Source organism: Narcine bancroftii, chromosome 7 (genome assembly GCF_036971445.1).
Source record: "Narcine bancroftii isolate sNarBan1 chromosome 7, sNarBan1.hap1, whole genome shotgun sequence".
In the NCBI taxonomy this organism is placed as follows: domain Eukaryota; kingdom Metazoa; phylum Chordata; class Chondrichthyes; order Torpediniformes; family Narcinidae; genus Narcine; species Narcine bancroftii.
The window spans coordinates 191354036-191381136 of NC_091475.1; the positions used below are offsets into that span (position 1 = coordinate 191354036).

Consider the following 27101-nt stretch of genomic DNA (forward strand, 5'->3'; position numbering starts at 1 on the left):
TGGACGTGAGGACCAAGGGTGGTGAATCTGTGTCTTGAAGCAGCGGAGGCGACCTCAGTATTTAAGACGAGATTTTTACAAAGTAGATGAATTAAGTGACATGGGGATAAGGAAGGAAGGTGGAGAGGAGCAGGTCTCATTGAATGGGAGAGCAGGCTCGAAGGGCCGGATGGCCTGCACCTATTTCTGATGTTCTCAGCAGGCATCACCTGTGGAGGAAAATGGGCAGTCGATGCAAACACTAATGTTTGAGGGACGTTATAAAAGCCTCCCCCCACCCCCCCCCCCCCCCCCCGGGGGGCCAGTCGTGGAACCGAACCATGAACCGACCAAAAAGGGGGACAGCGGAGCAACGAACCTCCCCTGCGATTGACAGCGGCTGGGACGGCCTTGGGTCAGGGCGTGATGACGCACACTGACGCAGGGGGGGCGGGGTCGCGAGACCGGAGTGACGACACAGGCGGCGTCACCCGCCCGTCCCCGGCGCATGTCTTTCGAACGCGAGCCGGCGATGAGCAGCGGGCGTCGGGAGCCGGGAGCGCGGCGCGACCCGACCGCAGGGGGAAGTGGTGGAGGTGGCCAATGTACAAAAAGCCGCCAGGTGAGTGCGTTGCATGGCTAAGGTTGACCGGAGACTTTGGTTCAGCTCGTGTCCTGCACGTTCTGTCATCAGGCTCTTCAGCCGGAGGGTCTGGGTCAGAACTCAGAGGGAGCTCTCGGCTTGAATCGGCTCGAAGGGCCGAGTGGCTTCCTTCTATTTCTAATTCACAAGTTCGCGTCTTCTTGCAAGCCCGTCGGTATTATTTCGATGCCTGCATTATTAAGGTTACGGGGTGAGATGATTTCCTGTTACATATCATGAGTGGGTCGCATTTCTAAATGAGATGTAACAGGAATTTAGCCCGTGCTGTTAACGGCAAAGCAAAATTGAACCTGCTAGGTTGCTCCGGCTTTTCATTGTTCGTTGTGTTTTGTCTGAGTTTCTATTAGAACAGAAGAACAATACATGCCCACAAGCTACTCAACAAGCTAAACCCCTACCCCTCGATTTTTCTATGTGCCGGTCTTCTATCTATGTGTTTTTAAAATGTCCCTATTGTACCGGCCTCTACTACCACCCCTGGCAATGTATTCCAAGTCCCCACTTCCCTTTGCATAGTTCAAAATGACTTTGCCTTGAAACATTCATCCCCACACTTTGTATGGACGTCCTCTGGTGTTTGCTTCTTTCCCCTTGAGATAAAGGTCCTGGCTGACCACTCATTATCTTGTAGCCCTCTATTGTGTTGCCTCTCATCCTTTGCTCCAAAGAGAAAAGTCACTAGGTTTAATGTTGCCTCATAAGACATGTTCTTCAATCCAAGCAACATTCTGGTAAATCTCTTCTACACCCTCTCCAAAGTTTCCACTTCTTTCCTGTAATGTGGTGACCAGAACTGAACACAATATTCAAAATGTGATGTGACCAGAGCTGCTACATTACCTTGTGGCTCTTGAAATCAATTCCCTGACCAATGAATGACAGCATACCATAGGTCTTCTTAACTACTCTATCAACATGTGTGGCAACCTTGAGAGGTCTTTGAATTTAGACCCCAAGATCCCTTTGAGCCACACCACGACCGCACTTGGGCAAGTCCGATCACCTTGGCAGTACTTCAACTCCTAGTGTATAAGCAGAGATTGAAGACCATAGCACCAGAGGTGAAGGAGGTAAAGGTGTGGTCGAGGGAGGTGAAGGAGCAACTGCAGGACTGCTTTGAATCTGTGGACTGGAACATATTCAAGAATTCATCCATCGACTTGAATGAATATGCAACAGGTCTCACAGTCTTCGTCAAGACCTGTATAGATGAGTGTGTGCCCATGCGCAAACACTGGGTGCTCCCCAACGAGAAGCCCTGTATGAATCAGAGAATCCGCAACCTACTGAGGGTGAGAACAAGTCCGTTTAAGGCCAGGGGTCGAGATCTTTACAAGAAGTCCAATTATGACCTGTGCAAGATGCACAAAATTTTGGGTGTTAACGTATCTGAGGATCTGTCCTGGAGCCATTGCATTGATGCAATCACAAAGAAGACATGTCAGTGGCTATACTTTGTTAGGCATCTGAAGAGATTCAGCATGTCACTAGAAACTCTCTAAACCTATAAACCGTGGAGAGTATTCTGATAGCCAAGTGGCACCAACTCTCAGGGCAAGAAAAACTCCAGAGGGTTGTAAACTTGGCCTGCGACATCACGGGCAGTAGGCTTCACTCCATCAAGGCATCTACATGAGGAGCTGTCTTAAGAAAGCATCCTCTATCCTCAAAGACCCCCTCCCACCCACCCCCCCACCACCTAGGCCATGCGTTCTTCAATTTGCTACCATCGGGAAAAAGGTACAGGAGCCTAAAGATGAACACTCAATGGCAAAAGGACAGCTTCTTCCCCGCTGCCATCAGATTCCTGAATAATCAATAATTTTATGAACCAGACACTACCTTACTTGTGTACTATTATTATTTTGTTACGGTGATGTGGTAAGATGGTATGATGCTGCCACAAAACACCGAATTTCATGACTTGTTCATGACAATAAATTCTGATTTTTCTCCCCACTCTCTTTACAAATTAAATCTAACTTGTTTGCCCCTGTTCTGATTAAGTTGCTGCAATCAAAATTTTAACTCTTTCATTTCCACAATTGCTGCTAAACTTGTGGAATGTTTCTAGGATTTTGTTTTTATTTAAGATTTTCAGTATCTGTGGTTCAGTTTTATTTTTTTATCAAATCTACCAAATCTAACAGTTTGCTCCTTGCAGATGATTGCAGTAGATTAGAGGAAAAGAGAAGATCCTTTTACAACTAAAGGTGGTTTTCCCCAGGCGATTTCCCCATGTTTATAAAGCCACCGAGCTAGTACTGCCCTCATCATTCTACTTCCCTACAGTTCCTGGAGCACCTTCTCTGCACGTTTCATTTGGTGTACATGTAACCAGCAATGAGTTTCATTCTTTTGGCTGGGTTAGTATTAAAACAAGGTTACAAGGTTGAAGGACTTGTTATTTAAGTAGATTCTTTTGCCTTTTGTTTTATAAGGGTTACAGAAGTATAGAACACTATGGCATGGAAACAGGCCCTTCAGCCCATCTCATCTTCACTGAAATTGTCTGCCTCATCCCTGATCATAGACCTCCATACAACCCCCCCCCCCCCCCCCATCCATGTACCTATTCAAAATTGTAATCTAACCTGATCTACCACTTCTGTTGGCAGCTTGATCCACACTCTCATCACCCTCTGAGTGAAGAAGTTCTTCCTAAAATTCCCCTTAAACATTTCTCCTTTTACCCATATTGTTTGGCTCTTGTCTCACCCAACCTCATTGGGGAAAAAAGACTGCTTGCATCTACCCTATCTATTCCTCTCATAATCATGTATACCTCAATCAAATCTTACAAGAACTAGTCTAATCTACTTAACTCTTCCCAAAACCTCACCCACTCATGTCCTGGCAACACACTTGAAAATTTTCTCTGTTCTCTTTCAATCTTATTGATATCTTTCTGTAGGTAGGTGACCCCAAACTGCATACAATACTTTATTTTTAGCCTCACCAATGTCTTGTACAACTTTAACATAACGTGCTAGTAACTTTGCTCCATACTTTGATTTATGAAGGCTAAAATGTGCCAAAACCTCTACAATACCACTTTCCATAACACCATGGATATAGGACCAGAGATAGGCCATTTGGCCCATCAAGTTCACTCTGCCATTTCTTCATGAGTGGATCCATTCTCTCACTCAGCCTCTCTCCACTGCCTTCTCCCCGTAATCCTTGGTACCCTATCAACTTCTGCCTTGATTACTTCCAACAATTTGGCCTCCACAGCTTCCTGTGGCAGAAAATTCTAAAGGTCTACCACTCTCTGGCTAAATAAATTCCTCCACATCCCTGTTTTAACTGGGCACTTTCAATCCTGAAGTTGTGGCCTCTTGTCCTAGATTCTCCTACCATGGGAAACAATTTTGCCACAGGCCTTTCAATGTTTGAAAAGTTTGACATTTTCCACCCACCCCCAGCCATTCTTCTGAACTCCAAGAGCCATCAAGCATTCCTTATCTTTGAATCCTTTAATTCCAGGAATCACTCTTGTGAATCTGAATGTTCTCCAATGCCAACACATCCTTTCTTAAATAAGGATCCCAAAACTGTATCTTGAACTCCAAGTGAGGTCCTGTCTGGGCTTCAACCTTCAAGGAATTCTGTGTCTGTCATCCCAAATCCTGATTTTTTTTATTTCAATTCGTTTTCAGGATCTGGGCAGTATTTATTCCTCCTGAAAAGCTGCTGGTGTGCTGCCTTCTTGAACTACTGCATTTTTTCAGGCAGAGGTACTCGTACAGTTTTGTTGGGCAGTAAGTTCCGAGATTTAGTCTTGGCAGCATAATGTGTTTCCAAGTCGATACAGGGACCCTAAGCCCTTGGGGTTTGGGAGGTTCTGTTCAGGGAAGCCTACATAAATGTGCCACTGCAGCCATTGTATGATGGAGGGCAATTGATGTGATGCAAGTGAAATGGATTATTTTGTCCAGGCTAATTTTGAGGTTTTTACTCATGCCAGCAAATATTCCATAATTTGTTTGCTGTCATGTTATACCTGGTGCAGAAAGAAGGATTCATCCAAGAGCAGTCAAGCAAGCATTCATGGTTTGAACTGTGTAGATGGTTGGGGTGATGGGAGGAAAACACTTGCTTCAGGATATCAAAACCTTTAGGCTATTTTTATAGCTACCATTGATTGAATGGCCAATGAGGACATCCTCCAGGTGGGGACTTGGAATGGTAGTTCCTGAATGTCAAGATCAGTGGTTAGTCTTGAGTGAGTAATTGGACTAATCGACACTTCTGAAAAGGCTGCTGAATTTCAATTTCTAATGAAAATATTTTGGTGATCATACCTGTGAAAGGGCAGGAGGAGAGTAAACCAGCAGAAAGCAGGAAAAAAAGAACAATAAGATTACTGTATTAGAAATGCTTCAATGTGTTGGCAAGGACTCTTGGGAAGAGAAGCGCAAGTAGACAAAATAGGCTAAGCATTAACTTGGAGCTTCTTCTGTGCCTGATTTTATTGGAAAGGAGTGATGTGTGTGCTGGAAATACTTTAAACTGAGATGAAGACTCTGTTGCTCCCAATGGCAAATAGTGCAATTGTTTATCATATAGGAGGTCTGCACTTGAGATTTCTTCATGTGCTCATTTCTATATAATCGCTACTCATGTCTTTCTCTCTCAGGTCTGATCAATATTGAAGATGAACCCTCTGAATTGCTCACTATTCAGTTACCTTACTGTGAGTATTTTTTTTGCACTCTAGTATTTCAAAGGCACTTTGGGGCAATTTTAAATGATTGTGGGTTTTGGCTGAAGATGAACTGTTCCAAGAAGTTTATCCCAAAAAGTCTGAAAGCCATTTCTCTGGCATGGTAATGCCAAATCCTTTAAGGTAGGCAAGCGTAGATCACTTTAGATACGGAGATATTTTGTTTTAAAGATCCATCAATTTGGCTAGACAGAGTGAGCCACTTTTTGCAGGTAGATTACAATGGTTTGGAATTGTTGGAAGGCAATCTTTTGATTGTCAGGGGGTGAATGAGGGAGCCCTTGAAATTGTCCAGGCCATGTGCTGGTGTGTTAGTTCTGTGATTAATTTCTCTGAACAACATCAATGTCAAGCATATAAATATCACCCGAATTATAGCAAACCAACCCAAGGCACTTTACAGAACTGTAATCTGACTAAAATTTGCACAGAAGGTGGTGAGGACATTGGCCAAAGATGTGGGCATTAATGGGCTCTTTAAAGGAGGGGAGCTAGTCTGCATTGATGTTTGAATTGAGTGGGAGTGGTAGAAGAGACTGCAGAATTCTGAAAGGGCTGAGGGAGATGATGGAGATGGGAGACTTACTAGGTAATGGAGGTTCTGAACACAAATACCAACTTTTTTATTTTTCACACTGAACCATGTCAACCAAAATACATACAAACATTTCCCTCTTAAATATACACAGTGGCCTTTTTTCCCCCCTACCTTCCCTCCCCCCTTCCCACCCCCCTCCAAAACCAATAAACATTCAACATATGCAATACAATAAAACCATTAAACAATGTCATCACACAATGAAAAATAAACAAGAAAAATGTGTCATCTACTTTTACACACTGGATCAAGTCATTTTGTCTTCTTATCATTTTAGGGGGTGGAGGTCCGAGGCAAGCCTTCTCTGTTATGTTCCATGTACGGTTCCCAAATTTGTTCAAATAATGTGACTTTATTTTTTTAATTGTATGTTATTTTTTCCAATGGAATACATTTATTCATTTCCATGTACCATTGCTGTATTCTCAGGCTCTCTTCTGATTTCCAAGTTCTACAGCTAAGGCTATCGTAATAAATCTTTTTTGCGCTTCATCCAGTTTGAGGCCTAATTCCTTACTACTTATATTACTTAGAAGAAAGATCTCTGGATTTTTTGGTATGTTGCTTTTTATGATTTTATTTAATACCTGATTTAGATCTTCCCAAAACTTTTTCACTTTCTCACATGCCCAAATTGCATGTACTGTTGTTCCCATTTCCTCCTTACAGCGAAAACATCTATCTGATAATGTTGGATTTCATTTTTTTAATGTTTGGGGCGTGATATATAACCTGTGTAACCAATTATACTGTATCATACGTAACCTTGTATTTATTATATTCTTCATAGATCCAAAACATAACTTTTCCCATGTTTCATTTTTTATCTTTATGTTTATATCTTTTTCCCACTTTTGTTTGGATTTATAGCTTATTTTATCATTTTCATTCTCTTGCAGCTTGATGTACATGTTCGTTATTAATCTTTTAATTATCATTGTGTCTGTAATCACATATTCAAAGTTGCTTCCTTCTGGTAATCTCAGTCTGTTTCCCAATTTATCCTTTAAGTAGGCTTTCAGTTGATGGTATGCAAACATTATACCATATTCCATATTCCAGGAGTTATTCCATATTTGTACTTCATTTGTTCAAATGTTCATAAATTATTTCCCAAAAAACAATTTTCTATTCTTTTAATTCCTTTTCTCTCCCATTCTCTAAAGGAAAGATTATCTATTGTAAAAGGGATTAGCTGATTTTGCATCAATAATAATTTTGGTATTTGGTAATTTGTTTTTTTTCCTTTCTAAGTGAATCATCTTTCTAAGTGAATCTTCTTCCATATATTGAGTAAATATGCAATACTGGTGAGATTTTATATCGTACCAGCTTTTCATCCCACTTATAAAGTATATGTTCCGGTACCTTCTCCCCTATTTTATCTAACTCTATCTTAGTCCAATCTGGTTTTTCCCTTGTCTGATAAAAATCTGATAAATACCTTAATTGTGTTGCTCTATAATAATTTCTGAAGTTTGGTAACTGCAAACCACCTTGGTTGTACCACTCTGTTAATTTATCTAACGTTATCCTCGGTTTCCCCCCTTTCCATAAAAATTTCCTTATTATTCTCTTTAGTTTATTAAAGAATTTCTCTGTTAAGGGAATTGGTAACAATTAAAATAAATATTGTATCCTTGGGAAGACATTCATTTTAATGCAATTTACCCTCCTATCAATGTTAGCGATAATTCTTTCCAATGTTCTAAGTCTTCCTGCAATTTCTTTTAGTGGCTGATAATTTAATTTGTACAAGTGGCTTAAATTATTATCTAACCTAATACTTGGGTATCGGATTGCTTGTGTTTGCCATTTAAATGGTGATTCTTTTTAAAATTCTGTATAATCTACATTACTCATTGGCATCACTTCACTTTTATTTGCGTTGATCTTGCACCCCGATATTTCTCCATATTCCTTCAATTTCTTATGTAGTTCTTTTATTAATATTTCTAGTTCTGTTAAGTATACTATGATGTCATCTGCAAATAAACTGAGATGGAAGTCTTTTAAAGATCAGATTTTGAGAGTGCAAAAGCTTTATGTTCCTGTTAGGTTAAAAGGAGGGGCAAAAGGTTTGAGAGAGCCGTGATTGTCAAGGAATATTGGAAACTTGGTTCGAAGAAAAAGGGAGGCGTACATTAGATATAAGAAGCATGGAGTTAAGGAGATGTTTGAAAGATACATTGAATGTAAGAGGAATCTTAAGAGAGGAATTAGGAAAGCTAAAAGAAGGTACGAGAAAACTATGGCAAGCAGGGTGAAAACTAATCCAAAAGAGTTCTACAAATATGTTAATGGTAAGAGGAAAGCTAGAGACAAAATTGGTCCCTTAAAAAATCAGAGCGGAAAACTGTGTGTGGAGCCCAGAGAAATGGGGGAGATATTGAACAGTTTCTTTTCTTCAATATTCACTAAGGAGAAGGATATTGGGAGATGTGAGATAAAAAAAGCAAATTGGGTAAATATGGGGAATATAGAGATTACAAAAGGTGTAGTTTTAAGGCTTTTGAAGAATATAAAGGTGGATAAGTCTCCGGGACCAGACGGGATCTTCCCCAGGACATTGACAGAAGTGAAGGAGGAAATAGCAGAGGCTCTGGCGGTAATTTTCCAAATGTCATTAGATATGGGGATAGTGCCGGAGGATTGGCGCATTGCGCATGTGGTTCCGTTATTTAAAAAGGGTTCAAGGAGGAAGCCTGGCAACTATCGGCCTGTAAGTTTGACGTCTGTGGTAGGTAAATTAATGGAGAAAATTCTTAGAGATAGTACTTATAAACATCTGGGTAGACAGGGTCTGATCAGGAGCACTCAACATGGATTTGTGGGAGGAAGGTCATGTTTGACCAATCTGATTGAATTTTTTGAAGAGGTGACTAGGAATGTGGATGAGGGTAGCGCAGTGGATGTTGTCTATATGGACTTCAGTAAGGCCTTCGATAAGGTACCACATGGAAGGTTAGTTAGGAAGGTGCAGTCTTTAGGTATAAATTTTAAGATAGTCAAATGGATTGAACATTGGCTGAAAGGGAGAGGCCAGAGAGTGGTAGTGGATAATTGTCTGTCAGGTTGGAGGCTGGTGACCAGTGGTGTGCCTCAAGGATCTGTATTGGGCCCATTGTTGTTCGTTATATACATATGTGGTAAATGGGAGAGCATTGAGGAATACAGAAGAGCAGAAAGATTTAGGAGTGACGGTACATCGTTCCCTGAAGGTAGAAACTCACGTGAATAGGGTGGTGAAGAAGCCTTTTAGTATGCTGGCCTTTATCAATCATTGCATGGAATATAGGAGTTGGGAGGTGATGTTGAGATTGTATAAGACATTGGTGCGGCCTAATTTGGAGTTCTGTGTGCAGTTCTGGTCGCCTAATTATAGGAAGGATATAAACAGAGTGGAGAGAGTGCAGAGAAGGTTTACCAGAATGTTACTTGGGTTTAAGCATCTAGAGTATAGGGAGAGATTGGACAGATTAGGTCTTTATTCTTTGGAGCGTAGAAGGTTGAGAGGGGATTTGATAGAAGTATTTAAGATTATGAAAGGGATAGACAGAGTGGATGTGGATAGACTATTTCCGTTAAGAGGAGGAAAGATTAAAACAAGAGGACATGAGTTAAGAATTAAGGGGCAGAGGTTTAGAGGTAACATGAGGGGGAACTTCTTTACTCAGAGAGTGGTAGCCGTGTGGAATGATCTTCCGGGAGAAATAGTGGCAGCGGAGTCAATTGTTTTAAGAAAAGGTTGGACAGGTATATGGATGAGAAGAAGATGGAGGGTTATGGGTATTGTGCAGGGAGGTGGGACTAGAAAGGGGTGTTTGGTTCGGTGTGGACTAGAAGGGCCTAATGGCCTGTTTCCGTGCTGTAATTGTTATGTTATGTTATGATTTTATACTCCTTCTCCTTTATTTTTATCCCTTTTATTTTATTTTCTGTTCTTATCTGTTCTGCCAATGGGTTCTATTGCTAAAGCGAACAGTGAGGGAGATAATGGACATCCCTGCCTAGTTGACCTACTTAATTTAAATTGGTTCGATACATAACCATTTACTGTTACCTTCGCCAATGGTCCATTATATAATGCTTTAATCCAATTAATATATTTTTCTGGTAGATTGAACCTCTGTAATATTTTGAATAAATAATTCCATTCTACCCTGTCAAAGGCTTTTTTTGTGTCTAAAGCAACAGCCACTGTTGGTTTCTTATTTCCTTGAACTGCATGAATTAGATTAATAAATTTACAGACATTATCCTCTGTTCGTCTTTTCATAATAAATCCAGTTTGATCTTGTTTTACTATTTTTGGTACACAGTCAGCCAATCTGTTTGCTAATAATTTTATTATCTATTATCTTATAATCTGAATTAAGTAGAGATATTGGTCTATATGATGCTGGTGTTAGTGGATCTTTCCCCGTCTTTGGTATTACTGTAATTATTGCTGTCTTACATGAATCAGCAAATTTTGTGTTTCTTCGATCTGGTTCATTACTTCCAGGAGAGAAGGAATTAATAACTCTTTAAATGTTTTATAGAATTCTATTGGGAATCCATCCCCTCCCGGCGTTTTATTGTTCAGCAGCTTTTTTAATATATCCTGTACTTCCTCTATTTCAAATGGTTTTATCAGTTTTTTTGTTCCTCTTCTTGCAATTTTGGCAGTTCAATTTTAGCTAAAAACTCTTCTATTTTATCATCTTTCCCCTCATTCTCAGTTTGGTATAATTGTTTATAAAATTCCTTAAAGTTTTCATTAATCTCTATTGGGTTATATGTAATTTGTTTGTCCTTTTTCCTTGATGCCAATACAGTTCTTTTTGGCTTGTTCTGTTTTAAGTTGTGTTAAGTCTGCTTTGTTCATGAATGAGTGAGACAAACACCAGGCTGAGTCGAAATCAGGGTTCTTTGTTCTTTATTACCGGATTGTAACACTTGCGACCAACCATGTTAGTCGGAGAATGCATTCTGCCGTTATCAGCAAAATGGTGATTTTTTATACCCTTGGATATGTGCTTAGAACATCATCATATCATTACTTGTCCAATGACTAAAACTGTTGCTATCCTTTCCCTGCTAGCTTCCTGCCTCTCAATCCATCAATGTCTCTCTTATCTTGTAAGTACAAGGATGCATTCACATCTTGTTACAGCCCTGTACATTCCCATCTCATGATGTTTTACCTAACAGGAGTACAAGGACACCTCCCCTTCTTGTTACAGCCCTGTACAGGGTAACTCCCTACACATTCCCATCTCATGATGTTTTACCTTACAGTTGCCAGGCTAATTTATGTGTTTTTTCTCCTAGTTCATAATACTTCTGTTTTATTTTCATGATGTTCTTCTCCATCTTGTACGTTTGTAATGTTTTGTTTTTTATTTTTTTGTCCGCCAATTCTCTTTTTGTTATATCATCCCATGTTGCTAGTTCCTTTCCTGTACTTACTATCTCCCTTTCCAACTGTTCTATTTCCTGATTGTAGTCCTTTTTCATCTTAGTTACATAACTTATTATCTGCCCTCTAATGAAGGTTTTCATTGGATTCCATAATATAAATTTGTCTTTCACTGATTCTGTATTTATTTCAAAGTACATTTTAATTTGGCGTTCAATAAACTATCTAAATTCCTTCCTTTTAAATAGCATGGAGTTTAACCTCCATCTATATTTTCCTGGTAGGATGTCCTCCAGTTCTATTACTAATAACAGGGATGAATGATCAGATAGCAACCTAGCTTTATATTCAGTTTTCCTAACTCTCCATGAGTATGTTTTATGCCTACTTGAATAATATGAGTATTCCTTCTCCCTTGGGTGCTGCCTCCTCCATATATCCATAAATTTAATTTCCTGCATTGATTTAACCATAAATTTGGCTACTTTGTTCTTTTTGCTAGTCTTTTGTCCAGTTTTATCCAATATTGGATCCAAATTAAGGTTAAAAGCCCCTCCTATCAATATATTCCCTTGCGTATCTACAATCTTCAAAAAAAATTTCTTGCATAAACTTTTGATCCTCTTCATTAGGTGCATATATATAGACCAAATTCCAAAATTCTGAATATATCTGACACTTTATCATTACATACCTCCCTGCTGGATCTATTATTTGCTCCTCTATTTTGATTGGTACATTTTTATTGATTAATATAGCTACTCCTCTGGCTTTTGAATGATATGATGCTGCCATTACGTGCCCTACCCAGTCTCTCTTTAATTTCTTGTGTTCCACTTAGATGCATTTCCTTCACGAATGCTATATCAATTTTTTCTTTTTTCAGTAAATTTAATAGCCTCTTCTTTTTGATTTGATTATGTATTCCGTTAATATTTATAGTCATATAATTCAACATGGCCATCTCATACCTATTTATACCTCATTTCCACTTCCTCACCACCACCTTTTCCCTATTTTCATCTCTGTTTTCCCTTTTTGAACTCAATGTATGACAACACATTTAAAACATAAAATACTTCAACAACTCCCACATACAATATCCCATTAGCCCCAAATGTCCCCCCCCCCCCCCCCCCTGAGTTGCCCCTTATCCCTTGCTGGGCAACCACAACTCCTGCTCACAAGCGTCAACTGATTTTGCAGTGACGGTTATTCTCTCCCACCCAACCCCCCCTCAGAAAAGACTTTTTTACACATAACAAAGCTCACCCTCTTTTTTTCCCCTTTCCTTTCTTCCCTTCTCTTTCCCTTCTTTAGTTCTTACATATACATTATTTTTACATCTTTATATGTATTTTATCGCCGTTCTTCATTCTTGTTACATCTCTCCATCTGTCCTGCAGGCGTTCTGCAAATTCTCGTGCTTCCTCCGGATCCAAGACAGTCTGTTTTGCTCCCCAGGGATAAATATTTTAAGCACAGCTGGATATCTTAACATAAATTTATAGGCTTTTTTCCATAGGATCGATTTTGCTGTATTAAACTCCTTCCTCAAAACTTATGTCTGGGTAAAAAAATATTTTTTGACCCTTGTATTCCAATGGTTTATTGTCTTCTCTAATTTTATTCCTTGCCCACTCCAGTATATTTTCTCTTGTCGTATATCTCAAAAATTTTACTAAAACGGATCTTGGTTTTTGATGTGTCTGTGGTTTCTGAGCTAGGGTTCTGAGTGCCCTTTCTATTTCCATTCCTTCCTGTATTTCTGTCATTCCCAGGACCTTTGGGATCCATTCTTTTATAAATTCCTTCATATCTGTGCCTCCTTCATCTTCCTTTAGGCCCACTATTTTTATGTTGTTTCGCCTACTATAATTTTCCAACATATCAATTTTCTGAGCGAACAACTCTTGTGACTAACTTTTTTTTTCACTTTCTTCAAATTTTTTTCTTAAGTCATTCACTTCCATTTCTACAGCAGTTTCTCGTTCTTCCACATTTTCTAATCTTTTCCCTATTTCTATTTTATTCACTTTTTCTTCTGTACTTTTCATTTTTCTTTTCATTTCACTAAATTCTAATGTCAACCATTATTTTAATGCTCTCATTTGTTCTTGAAAAGAAACTTTATCCATATTCTGTCCATCTGTTTTACCTTCTATTTCTCTATGCAGATCTTGGTCTTCTTCTTCCTCTTCTTCTGTGTCTGCACCTGTGTTTGTCTCTTCCTTGTATCTGTGTCTCTTCTGACTTTCCTGATGAGTTGCTTGTCTCACTTCGCTGGGCTTCTTGCTTGGCTTCTTGCTGTTGGTCCTTTTCTTCTGGGCTACTCATCTGTTGGGGCTCCTGCTGCGCTCTTCTTTCACTCCCTTTCCTGTCACTTTCCTCTTCCAGCTGAGAGCCCTGGTGTCAGGCGTCCCTCAGCTGGTCGCGTTGTGTTTGCCCGCTCCTCAGCTGAGCACCCCTCCCGTCGGTCTTCTCCTTAGTAAGCGCACTTTTGTTTGGCTCAGAGAGCCATTTTTGCAGTCCAGCGGTCGGGGGTCGCGACTCTGCAGGGTCATCACCGACCTCGGAGAATGGGCTCTCTTTTCCACGACGGCTCCCTGTTTCTTCATGCAGGTAAGGCCTTCTCCTTTCTCTTTCGGTGTCTTTTTCCTGTTTTTACTTTTTCCTTCTTGGGTTCCATTTTCTTTCTTTTCTCTACAACTTTATCTTTTATTTGTTATGTTTTGTATTTCTTGAACTTTGTATTTTCTTCACTTTATTTCTTCTTTTCTGGAGAGGGCTGGTATTCCCCTATCGGTCACTACTCCATCACGTGACTCCTCCCCAACACAAATACCAACTTGAAACTTTGAGCATGTGTGTAAATCGGACGATGAGAGTTCAGTGACAAGTAGATTTCCTTGCCTTTTTTATTTTATTCAGTTCTTTCTGCATTATCTGACACTAATGTGTTCATTTTTTAAAAAGTTTGGCTCCAGTTTTTAATACTAGACTTGTTCAAAGCAAACATTTGCTGTTCATTATTTTCTGACATGGTTGCTGTGAGTGTATCTCCATTACATGCGCTGTTTTCCCAACAGCTCTTCCCCTTTTTTAAAATTTATCAACGGGATAAATCGAGACACAGTGCAACCTGTTGCTTTCAAGAGCCTTGTAGCAGCACTAAGCTTGTGTAATCAGACTGAAACAATGGAGTTAAAGTTTCTGACAGCCTTGGCTGACAAATGAAGAAGGATCGGAGTGGGTGCCACTGAAAATGATAGAACACAATTGACTTGATGCATTTCCCAAATTTCTCTCCTATGATACAAGCTAAAAACTGCAATTTCAAAATTGTCAGTTCTGAAATGACCAAGAAAATAATTTGTGGTAGTTAAAATTACAGAGTAAAAAAGGAACAATCTTCATCATTCAAAGAGTTTAATAAGTGCTATCAAGCAATTCTCTTCCCCCTCACTATAACAGTTCTGTTATGAAACAATAGCCCCTTTTTTCAGATGTTAACTGCCTTGGCATCATCAGCCAGCATGTTTGAATATTGATTTGAAGCTGCTCTGGTTCTTGAGGGGAAAGAATTAAAATAACCTGAGGGCACATTTTTTTCCACACTGTGTGGGATAAATGGAACAAGCTGCCAGAGGAAGTGTTGTTAGAATTGGCCACAAATACAATGTTTAGGAGATATCTGGACAGATTAATGAACAGGGACAATTTAGAGAGATATGAGCCAAATGTAGGCAAATGGGCTCGTTCAGGAAGGCACTTTGGTTGGCATGGACCAGTTGTCCAAAGAGCCTCTTTCTATGCCACTTGGGTCTGACTCTAGTATCAAGTGAAAAATCTCTCTAAGAAGTTGATGGTTTAATGTAGCATGTGGAATTTGCCATTAATTTTACACCTTGTAGAATATGCATCTGAAACAATGCAATAATTGCACGGATCCAAAGGTTGGTTTAGTTCACTGGACTGTAAAATGTGCATCACGGTTAGAGAAGATGCTATTACAGCACCAGTGACCCAGGTTTGGATCAGGTGCTTTCTATAAGGAGTTTAGACATTCTGTCTGTGACCTGCATGGTTTTCCATGGGTGCTCCAGTTTCCTCCCACCTCCAAAATGTAAGTTAATTGGGTGGCACAGGTTTCAATGGCCAGAATGGGTGTCTACTATGTTGTAAATACAATTTTTTTTAAATTTAAAAATGTAAAACTTTGGGAAAAGAATCCAGTGTGTACACTAGTAATGATTTCATTGAACAGAATTATAATCAAAACGTGGGCAAATGAAAGTCGATGCTAGTAATTGTGCATCCTGAAGAATCAAACTGTAATTTCAAAAACTCATCTGGCTGATCGACATTCTTAACCCAAATCTGGATGATATGTGATGGTGTTGACTGCCAACTGCTTGCTTACTGAAATGGGCAATTGTGAATGCTGAATGTCATCCATGGAGCTAAAATAAGGTTGAATGTGGTCCATATGAATGGCTGAAAGCTCCATGCCATGTGCTTATTGTCTTTGTGCAACAACATGTGATGGAGAATGAAGAGCTAATTTATTCCCGCCCAGTATTTATTTCCATTGACTGCACAGGGGATGATCCCATTACAGATAGTCTCTGACTTACAATGGTCCAACATACGATTTTTAGAAGTTATGTTAGTCTGAATGTTTACTTTCAATTTTGAGTTGTTCTGATCTGTTCCCGGGCTTGCGATATGCGTAGCGCTACTCTCGCGATGCTGGGCAGTGGCAGCGTCATGCAAGAGCATTGTACAGCATACTCTCTTGCGATGTTGGCTCAACTACGCTCGCAGTCTTTGTAGCAATCGCGTGAACGAGTGCACTGTAAGCAATTAATCACGTCCACTAAATGCCCATGTGTGTCTCCTGCTTCTGGTGAGAAGAAAGAGGAAAGCAATTACTCTCGAGACAAAACTCCAGATACTTGCTCCCCGTACAGGTGGCGAGCCGGCAATGGCTAAAGCGTGCGAGTTAGAACTTTCGCCATCTACGATTGCGACCATCTTAAGTGATGCAGCAACATTGTCAGCATTGATGAATTCCACTAATTATCACGAGGAAGGGCTGGGCCCAATTGATGATGTGGAGAGATTACTTGTCACATGGATGGAAGATCAAATCCACAAGCGGGTGCCGCTTAGCCTACTGACAATACAGGCTAAGGCGAGAAGTCTTTTCGATACACTTGAAGACCCTACGTATACACCAAGCCATGGATGGTTCCAATGCTTCAAATGGCGTCATAATTTTCATAATGTGAAGGTTAGCAGTGAAGAAGCAAGTGCTGATACTGAAGCAGCCAAAGCTTCTAAGGAGGAGCTGCATAGGATCATTTTTGATGAAGAATATTTTACAGAACAAATATTTAACGTTGAGAAACTGTCTTGTTCTGAAGTGTATGCTGGAGCAGAGCTACATTCATCAAGAGGCCAAGACAATGCCAGGATTCATGGCATTAAAAGACCGTGTAACGCTGCTTTTAGGTGGAAATGTTGCAGGTTTCAAATTGAAGCCTTATCTCATCTACCACTCTGAGAACCCTAGAGCATTCAAGTATGTGAGAAAACATACAATTTCAGTTTATTATCGTCATAAGAAAGTCTGGATGACATTAGCATTATTTGAAGACTTTTTTTGAACTGTTATATTCCTCAGGCAAAAGAATATTGTCACGAAAACAACATCCCACTTAAGAATCTACTGATTTTAGACAATGCTCCATGGTATCTACAGCATCTTGGCAACATGCATCCTGAAGTAAAGGTTGTGTTTTTGCCACCGAACACAACCTCACTCATTCAACCAATGGACCAAGGCAGAATAGCTATGTTCAAGGTGTACCATTAACGCCAAACGTTTGCCCAAACTGTTGAATCGAGTGTTCTGAGAGCTTTGGAAAGGTTTCAACATTCTAAATGGTATTCAGAACATCACTGTAGCATGAGAAGAGGTCATGCGGCAATGCATGAGCGGCATTTGGAAGAAAGTTTTGAAGACGTTTCTGAGCACTTTCAAAGACTTTAACAAAGATTCTCCTGTTGATGAAATACATAAGATATTCTTCTTTGGCTTGGCTTCGCGGACGAAGATTTATGGAGGGGGTAAAAAGTCCACGTCAGCTGCAGGCTCGTTTGTGGCTGACAAGTCCGATGCGGGACAGGCAGACACGATTGCAGCGGTTGCAGGGGAAAATTGGTTGGTTGGGGTTGGGTGTTGGGTTTTTCCTCCTTTGCCTTTTGTCAGTGAGGTAGGAGATATTGGTGCTTGGGAAACAGCTAGATTTGGAAATGGATGAAAAAGTATGTTCATCAGCTTGTTTGGCATTGAGGCTGAAGAAATTTCCAATGAGGAGCTGATCGAACTAGAAGAAGCAAGAAGTAAAAAGCTGAGACCGAGAAAGCAAAAACTATACCCGAGGCACCAATAAAGTTCACAGCAAAGAAACTGGCTGAGGTGCTTGCTTCTATCAATAGTTGTGTACGGAGAAATGGGAAATTTGCAAGAGTTGACAGGATGCTCTTGCTTGCTGCAGAGAAATTTACATTGAAAAGAAGAAACTATCTGTCCAGTCAAAATTTGAAATCTTCCTGAAGAAGACTATGCCTGTTAAACCATCAACAAGTGTTGATGACACAGTGTGTTCTATGAGTTTTTTTCGAGCATGATCAGCAGAGTGAAATTGACTCTGCTGCTTTAGCATCCCCACCATCCAGCAATTGATTTTAGTTCAATGCTTCAAAATTCCTCAGGCCCAAAGTGCTTTCAGCTGTGTACGTTAATGGCGTTTTCAGTTTTGAATAAAGACACAGATATTCAGCATTTAATTACTAAAAATGGTAGGTGCCATTATTCTTTTTCAACTTGCAATGGGAGTGCAGGAACGTAATGCCATTGTAAATTGAGGACCACCTTTTAACATCCAAGGGAAACCTAATGTTAAATAAGTAGGTTCCTGACCATGAACAATATCCGTCTGTCCCCAGCCCCTGTGTTTGGGGAGGAGAACTGGGATTTCATCACATGGAAGGTGAAAGGAATGGTTGCTCAGCTGTTTGGCAGAAGATGACATTGTAATTCAATTGCATTTATAAGTCGTCTCACTGAACAACTCATTAGGTCCCAGTGAAGAATGAATGATTATGGGTCACCAACTATGGGTGTTCTCTCACAGCTACTGACCTGGCAAAGTGGAATGTTGTTGCAGTGCGGCAAGCGAGAATTTGAGGACAACCGAGGTCACTGTGTCCCCTGCTTTCCCTGTGCTCCAGGACAAGAGCCTGACAAGGTAATAAGCTCACTCTTTCTGACATCCTCATTAAAGTAATGTGTATGCTTGGTGACAACTTGTGCTGTTTTTGTCTGTAAATTTGTCTGCTCTATCTTTAACAAACAGTTAAAGCTTTGAAATGTCAAAATAGAAAAGGCAAGACATTATAATCATGGCTGGTCCTTCATACTTGTATCAAAATCCCATTCTCATCCTATTACCTCTTGAAGCCTTTGTGTCTAGAAAATATAGTATGTTAAATATGTCAAGTGACTTTGATAGAGCTTTCACGAACTTCTGTATGAAGGAATCTTTTCTGTTCTCAGTTTTAAATGCACTGTATCATCTCCCAAGACTGTGATCCCACAGTTTACAAGCACTACCACATCAGAGGAAATGTCTTCCCTGGAGGGACCAGTCCAAGAACAGGCTGAGAAAGGGGAAGCTTTGATTCATTCCTTAATGAAGTCAGCAAATACTTCTGCCTCAAAGCTATTAAAAATGAACTGGTTTGGCATGTTTCTTGTATATTTCCAGTTTGGTTGCTTGGTGACCCATGAAGACTGGGATTTGGGATTGATCTAAAATGGGTTTCCAATTTGATAACACTCACTAAGCAATGTGCCCAGGGTTAACATTACATCCTTGGTCTATTTCAGGATGGAGAGGCACTAGGTCATTGTCTTCATTTAAAAGAAAAAATCCTTGCATTATTCCCCTGTTTTTCTTCTACAAATTATTAATAATTCCACTTTTTACTGATCAATAGTAACAATAGCTGAGATAAAATGTAATTTTGGTAGACAAATGAAAAAAAAGAAAGGATCCATGAAATTCTGAAATGGTTAGAGGACGAATCTAATCTGTTTGCATGAATTTACCCTGAAGATTGTATCATTACTGTTCATCATTCATTTCTGTCCTCCACTGCCTTTTCTGGGAAGTCTCATCACTTCAAGATTAGCATTTAGTAATTGCACAGAAAAGAGTGAAATTCTAATTAGCTCTGCACTTTGTAATCGTCATTAATTTAATCTTAATGGTGATAAAAGCATGAAGCTGCTTTGAGACCGTCTATTTACTGCATTAAAATGTGTGCTGTTTTTGTTAGGAATGCGGTGATGGAAAAGGTTTTAAAATGATCTGCAGAACCTGTGCACAGGGCACTTTCAAGGACCGCTATGGTTTTGGGTCCTGTAAACCCCACAAGGACTGTGCAAGTTTGAGGAAGGCGTACATTCGTCTGGGGACACCAATGACAGATGCTGCTTGTGGACACTGTTTATCAGGGTAATTAATCTTTAAGTCTCTGTCTTGTAAATTCTATCGTGTTCCATCTATTGGAAAACTTGTGTTTGATTTGGACTCCTTTCTCTAACTTTTTTTTGTTGCATGCATATATGAATAACACTTGAGCTGTTTCAAATCTTCTTCATGGTTTGGTGACTGAGATTTCTAAATTGTGGGTGTACAAGATGACAAAAGCTCCATGCATTTATGAACCTCCATTCTGAATTAAAAATGTTCACTCTCATGATTGAAATATTGGCAATTGAACTTCAAAGACCTGATGATGATAAGGATCTTTAAAGAAATTACTTGCAGTTCTCCTGTATTACACCAGGTTTTGCTGAACTACGTAGCTGGTTTTTCTTAATAATATGGGTGGTAAAACAAAGGATTCTGTTGACCCCGTGGTTAAGTGAAAAAACACACAAATGCTGGAGAAACTTAGCAGGTCAAACAGTGCCTATATGTAGCAAATTGCAAAGATACATCACCAACATTTCGGGCTTGAGCCCTTCATCAAGGTGTGGGGGAATATGAGAGATGTCCAAACAAAAGGGTGGGGGGGTGATGAGGGTGGAAGATGATAGGGGGGGGGCGGGGGGAAGAGGGGAGGAGTCTAGGCTAGGTGGAGAGAGAAAGGAAGTAGGAACTGGAATAACTAGTTAAAGTGGTGGGGGGGGGGGAAGAGGGAGGAAAAGGCAAGCGTATTAGTGGAATGCAGTGAACTCAATGTTCATGCCCTGGGGTTGGAGGGTGCCTGGTCGAAAAATGAGGGGGTATTCCTCTAATCTGTGGGTGGTCAGGGTTGGGTAGTGTGAGAGGCCATGGACAGATGTGAGCTTGAGAGTGTCTCAAAATTGAAATGATTGGCTACGGAGGGGTTGCTTTTGTTGTAGATGGAGAGGAGGAAGCGATCTCCTAATCTGTGACCAGTTTCTCCAATGTAAAGGAGGTCACAGAGGGTGCACTGGATGCAGTAAATGAGTTCTTTGGAGGTACAGGTGAAGTGTTGCTTTTCCTGAAAGATCTGTTTGGGACCTTGGACCGTGATGAGGGAGGAGGTGTGAGTGCAGGTATTACACCTCCTACGACCTCAGTGGAAGGTGCCGGGGGGGGGGGGGTGGCGATGGATGGGAGGGAAGAATGCACAAGGGAGTCATGGAGGGAGCTGTCCCTACAGGGCTGAGGGGGGAGGGGAAGAAAAAATGTGTCTGGTGGTGGGGTCCTGTGATAAGTGCCGGAAATTCTGGCGGATAATGTGTTGGATGGTAGGTGAGAATGAGGGGAATTTCTGTGTTTGTTTATAGGGGCAGGAGGGGGCTAGGGCAGATGAGCAGGGAATGGAGGAGATGCAGGTGAGGGCTGAGTTAATAGTGGTGGAGGGGAAGCCACGATTGTGGAAGAAAGCAGACATTTCAGAGGCTCTGGACTGGAAGACCATCTTGGGAGCAGATGCAGTGGAGATGGAGAAATTGAGAGAAGGGGATAGAGTCCTTGCAGGGGACAGGGTGTGAGGACGAGTAGTCCAGGTAGTTGTGGGAGTTGGAGTGTTTGTAATGAATGTCAGTGGCGAGTCTGTCTCCCGAGATGGAGACAGAGAGATCCAGAAAAGGGAGAGAGTCATCCGAGATGGACCAGGTGAGTTTGAGGTCAGGGTGGAAATTGGCTGCAAAATTGATGAAGTTGACGAGCTCAACGCGGGTGCATGAGGCCGCCCCCATGTAGTAATCGATGTACCAGAGGAAGAGTAGGTGGGGGGGGGGGGTCTTGCCTGTGTAGGCTTGTAGCATGTTTTGCTCCACAAAACCCACAAACAGGAAGGCACAGCTGGGACCCATGCAGGTACCCATGGCTACTCCTTTAATCTGGAGGTTAGTGGGATGTGTTAAAGGAAAAATTGTTAAGGGAGAGGGCAAGTTCTGCCAGGCAGAGAAGGGTGGTGGTGGAAGGTGACTGATCAGGTCTGAGGTCCACAGAAAAAGTGAAGTACTTTGAGGCCTTCTGTGTGGGGAATAGAAGTGTAAAGGGATTGGACATCTGTCGTGAAGATGAGGTGGTCTGGTTTGGGGAATCTGATGTCTTGGAGGAGGTGGAGGGTGTGTGAAGTGTCGCAGATTTAGGTGGGGAGGGATTGAACTAGGGGAGAAAAGATGGAGTCAAGGTAGGATGAAATTAGTTCAGTGGGGCAAGAGTAAGCAGAGACAATGGATCTGCCCAGATGGTTAGATTTATGTATCTTGGGTAGAAGGTAGAAATGGGCAGTGCGAGGATGGGAGACAATGAGGTTGGTAGCTGTGGAAGGGTGGTGCCCAGAGTCGGAGGTGAAAGATGACGTTGGAGATGGTGGCTTGATGGGTGATGGTGGGGTCCTGTGGGAGAGATTGATAGGAGGAGGTGTATGAGAGCTGTTCACTGGCCTCAGCAAGGTTTAGGTCAGTTCACCAGACTACAACAGCACCACCCTCGTCTGCAGGTTTGATAATGAAGTTAGGGTTGTTGTGGAGAGAGTGGGAGGGCGGAGCATTCTGAGGAGGTGAGGTTGGAGTAGGAGAGGCGATAGTGCAGTTGAGACAGTTCATATCCAGGCAGCAGTTGCAGATAAAAAGGTCCAGAATGGACACCTTTTGTTCGGACATCTCTCAGGTTCCCCCACACCTTGATGAAAAGCTGAAGCCTGAAACATTGGTGATGTATCTTTACCTTTGCTATATAAAGGCATTGTTTGACCTGCTGAGATTCTCCAGCATGTGTGTTTTTTTTCTTAATAATATAATTGCAACCAAGTCTTGTGTAGTCAGCACCCTTCAGGGCAAGTATGGTCTCTGCATCTGAATCACAGTACTCACAACATACCAGGTTGCCTCCTTGTGATATGCTGACCAAATTACCTTGTTAAAAAATCTTTAAAACCCTGAACTTTCAGCTTGTTGAAATTTTGGGGTCTTGAACAAATCTGCCACTGAACTTGACTCAATTGCACTTCAAGGTATCTTTTCTTGGCCAACGTGTCTTAAATAAGCTCTTGGCCAACGTGTCTTAAATAAGCTCTTGGCCAATGTGTCTTAAATAAGCTCTTGGCCAATGTGTCTTAAATAAGCTCTTGGCCAATGTGTCTTAAGTAAGCTCTTGGCCAATGTGTCTTAAGTAAGCTCTTGGCCAATGCGTCTTAAGTAAGCTCTTGGCCAGCGTGTCTTAAATAAGCTCTTGGCCAGCGTGTCTTAAATAAGCTCTTGGCCAGCGTGTCTTAAATAAGCTCTTGGCCAGCGTGTCTTAAATAAGCTCTTGGCCAGCGTGTCTTAAATAAGCTCTTGGCCAGCGTGTCTTAAATAAGCTAGAGTCCCTATGGAATCTGAAACCATAAGAAAACATCTTTCCCCAGTTAGCTCTGTCATTTTGCTTTGAGCGTCTAGGTAGGGTTTGAAAAGTAGTTTAAATTTTCATTTCCCAAAGTGAGGTACACAAACATTATTTTTCCATTTATTGACCGTAATGACAACAAGATAAGTTCATTATTTGTTCATCACTGCCTGATGTATTGGAAGTCAAGGACATTAATTTAATTAAACAAGTTCAAGTTTATTGTCTTGTACTGAGCCATATTGAGAAATTTTGAGAGAGAGAGAGAGAGTCTGAAAATGGAAGAAAAGAAACACTCCTTGAATTGTGATCTGAAACTCCTGAATCATCATCTCAACGGAAGGAGAGTGAAGGGTGTTTGGCTGGGATTGGATGGTCGCTTTTCCAAAGCGATGGGAAGTGTCGATGGAGGGGAGTGGGGATGGTTTCATTTCTTCATTGCATCTAAATATTGCTTCACTATTCAACCAGCTTCAAATTTTGCATTTAACCATATAACCATTTACGGAGCGGAAACAGGTCATGTTGGCCTTTCGAGTCTGCACCGGTTCACTGATTTTTGTGTGCCCTCTTCAGACATTGGTGATTTTAAGTGTAGTGTATCTTTGAGAATTTTAACATCTATCCATAGGTTCTCTGTACTTTGAATGTGAAATATCATATTAAAATATTCAAAAACATTGGCTGTGTGGGAGAAGCCAGTGAGTGGCCGTGGACAATATCTTCTCAGACTGGAGGCCTGAAGTGGTGTGCTGCAGGATCGGAGCCAGTATTTTTCAATTGACTTCAGCTTGCATGTTAATTAAAAGCCACCACTGGATATAAAGAACTGTGACAATAAATTCTGATTCTGAAAGAAATTTAATTGGCTTCAATCTCAGCTCAAGATCATTTATAAATTGGAAAGTTGTTGCATTAGTCATTAAATGTAGCAGACATCAAAATTATCATAAATAAAGCAGTAAACATTTCAGAAAACAAAAATAAATAGAATTTCTGATCTGTTCTCTGAACTATAAAACTGAAAGATTATTGCAGTGATTCTCAACCTTTTTTCCCCACCCACCACCTTACTAGCCACAGAGCATCTATGCCTTAAGTGAGGGATTACTTAAGATGGGGTGGGGTGGGGTGGGGGGAGGGTGTGGGGGGGGGGAGGAGTTTGAGAACTACTGGGTTATTGAATGAAAAAAAACATAAACTCTTCTTCTTTATGTGCAAAACATTCACTAATACAGTTTAAAGTTGTTCATAGAGCTCATATGTCTAAAGATAAACTCCATCGCTTTTATTCTCATATCGATCCTATATGTGATAAATGTCAATTGGAAATAGCTTCCCTTACACATATGTTTTGGTCCTGTCCCTCTTTACAGAATTATTGGAAGGAAATTTTTTCCATTATATCTACTGTTTTGAATATTGATTTACAACCACATCCCATTACTGCAATTTTTGGATTACCTATGATAGATTTGACTTATTTATCTCTTCCTGCGGATCGTATGATTGCTTTTCTTACACTAATGGCTAGAAGATCTATACTATTGAATTGGAAAGAGGTTAATCCTCCCACTGTTTTCCAATGGTTTACCCAAACTATACTATGTTTAAATTTAGAGAAAATTAGAAACTCTGTCTATGAATCCCCTTCTAAGTTTGAGTTAACCTGGCAACCATTTATTCAATATTTTCATTTGTGGTGAGTTGATCTGGCTCTGATTTCTTTCTATGATTATGTATGATAATTGGGCTGTAAGATGAGATCGGAGTGATCGGCGTGGTTTAGCTATATCTGTAGGTTTTTTTTAAAAGTTTTTTTTTAATTCAGATTTGTTTTTTCTTCTTTTTTGGGGTTTTGGGGTTTTTTTTTTCCACAGATTCCACAGGGACTCTAGCTTATTTTTTTTTTATGATATATTTTTATTCTGTAATATTATTGTTTAATATCTCTGTATTAATTCATTACTTACTATGTATTTTTTATATCTCTTTGAACTGTATGTGTTTATAAATTATAATAATAATAATAATAAAAAGAATGAAAAAGAAAAGAAAGAAAAAAACAGCTTTACAAGCCTACCAAAGTTGTTTCATGAATGGTGTGGTATTTTGTTTTTATCTAAATACATTCAATATGCAGAATTTTAACATGACAAATCACATGAACTTGCAACTGGATTTACAACTTCATAAATCAACTCATTAGCATAAGTGATAATGATCAAGACATAATCTATATCCTCAATTATTATAAAATTGTTAGATTTAAACTCTTATGGAATACTATTCCTTGCTCTGTTTTTATAATCTATCGTGTATATACGTGTGTAATAGTTGATAGCATCTAAAAGTAGACACCCCTCCCCCCAAAAATATTTGGCCACAAAATCTCGTATTTTCCATGTATTGCATATAAAAGTCAACACCTCCCTCCCTATTTTTTGCCCTGGCTGCCTGCCCACCCAAGATCTCTATGCCCCTCCCATGGACTCTCACCTTAGCCCAGGCTGCCCATTCACCGGAGCTCCCAACGCCCTGACCGCAGATTCTTGCCTAGGCCCCAACCGCCCGCCCATCCGAGCTACCAAAGCCCTGAACGCAGACTTAGCACCTGCTCCCAGCCACTCACCCACTCCTCTTGAATGACACCGGCACTTATAGTGGTCAAAAGTAGTATGTGTGTAATAGTCGAGCCGCGCCCCCAAATTTAGCCTAAAAATTGGTCCACAAAATTGGCTATTACATGTGTACCATTATCCAAGTACTCATGATTGTGTTTTATAGAGTACATGGATATCAGTATGATGTAGTTGTTCATGTTGTGACCATTTTTCACAGGAAGTCATGTGGTGTGCCTCCTTGGTCAAATGTAACAATTTCACGTAGTCTGGAACATGCAATTTGCAGCAATAGCCTATAGACGTTTCAGGTAAATAGACTGACAGAATAAATCTTTAGTGCATTTAACGCCATCATCCCCTCAACTGGTCAGCAAACTCCAAGACCTGGGACTCGCATTCCACTGTGTAATTGGATCACTGATTTCTTCACTTCCAGACCACAATCAGTAAGGATTGGTAAGAACACCTTATTGTTATTAATTATATCTTTTTTTTAGAGATAGTTCACACCCTAAACTGATCAAAATTTTTTTTTTATGATATATTTTTATTCTGTAATATTATTGTTTAATATCTCTGTATTAATTCATTACTTACTATGTATTTTTTTTTATATCTCTTTGAACTGTATGTGTTTATAAATTATAATAATAATAAAAAGATTGAAAAAGAAAGAAAGAACACCTCCTCCACAATCTTCATCAGTACCAGAGCACCCCTGGATTCTTGGCCTCCTGTTCTATTCACTTTACACCTACGACCACGTGGCTTGGTACGACAGAAACACCATCTACAAATTTGCTGACGATGACATGGTATAAAGAAAAGTGATGAGTCAGCATACAGGGAGTAGATTGAAAACTTGGTTGAATGGTGCACCAATAACTACCTTGCACTCAATGATACCAAAACTAAGGAGCTGATTGTTGACTTCAGAAAGGGAAAACCAGAGGTTTCCAATTCAGTGATCATTGGAGATCAGAGGTTGAGAGGGTGAGCAAATTTAAGTTCTTGGGAAACACTATCGAAGGATCTTTCCTGGATCCAACACACTAATGGCATAGTGAAGAAAGCATGTCAGTGGCTCTACTTCCTCAGGAGTTTGTGGAGGTTTGGTATGACACCTGAAACCCTGGCAAATTTCTATAGATGTGA

At 40.4% G+C, this 27101-nt stretch overlaps 1 protein-coding gene across 4 annotated transcripts in view; it reads left to right on the forward strand.

The window, feature by feature from the left end:
• Window positions 1-486: 486 nt before the first annotated feature.
• relt (RELT TNF receptor) overlaps window positions 487-27101 on the forward strand; it is a 91758-nt gene continuing 65143 nt past the window's right edge. For 2 of the 4 annotated variants that reach the window (XM_069891796.1, XM_069891793.1), the window contains exons 1-4: window positions 487-601; window positions 5286-5342; window positions 18580-18693; window positions 19787-19965. In XM_069891796.1, coding sequence (XP_069747897.1) covers window positions 5304-5342; window positions 18580-18693; window positions 19787-19965 — 332 coding nt within the window. In that variant the 5' untranslated portion in view covers window positions 487-601; window positions 5286-5303. Of the gene's footprint in view, window positions 602-5285; window positions 5343-6399; window positions 6527-13949; window positions 13997-18579; window positions 18694-19786; window positions 19966-27101 lie in introns of those variants that run through there. The other 2 variants (XM_069891795.1, XM_069891794.1) reach the window with 2 other exon arrangements.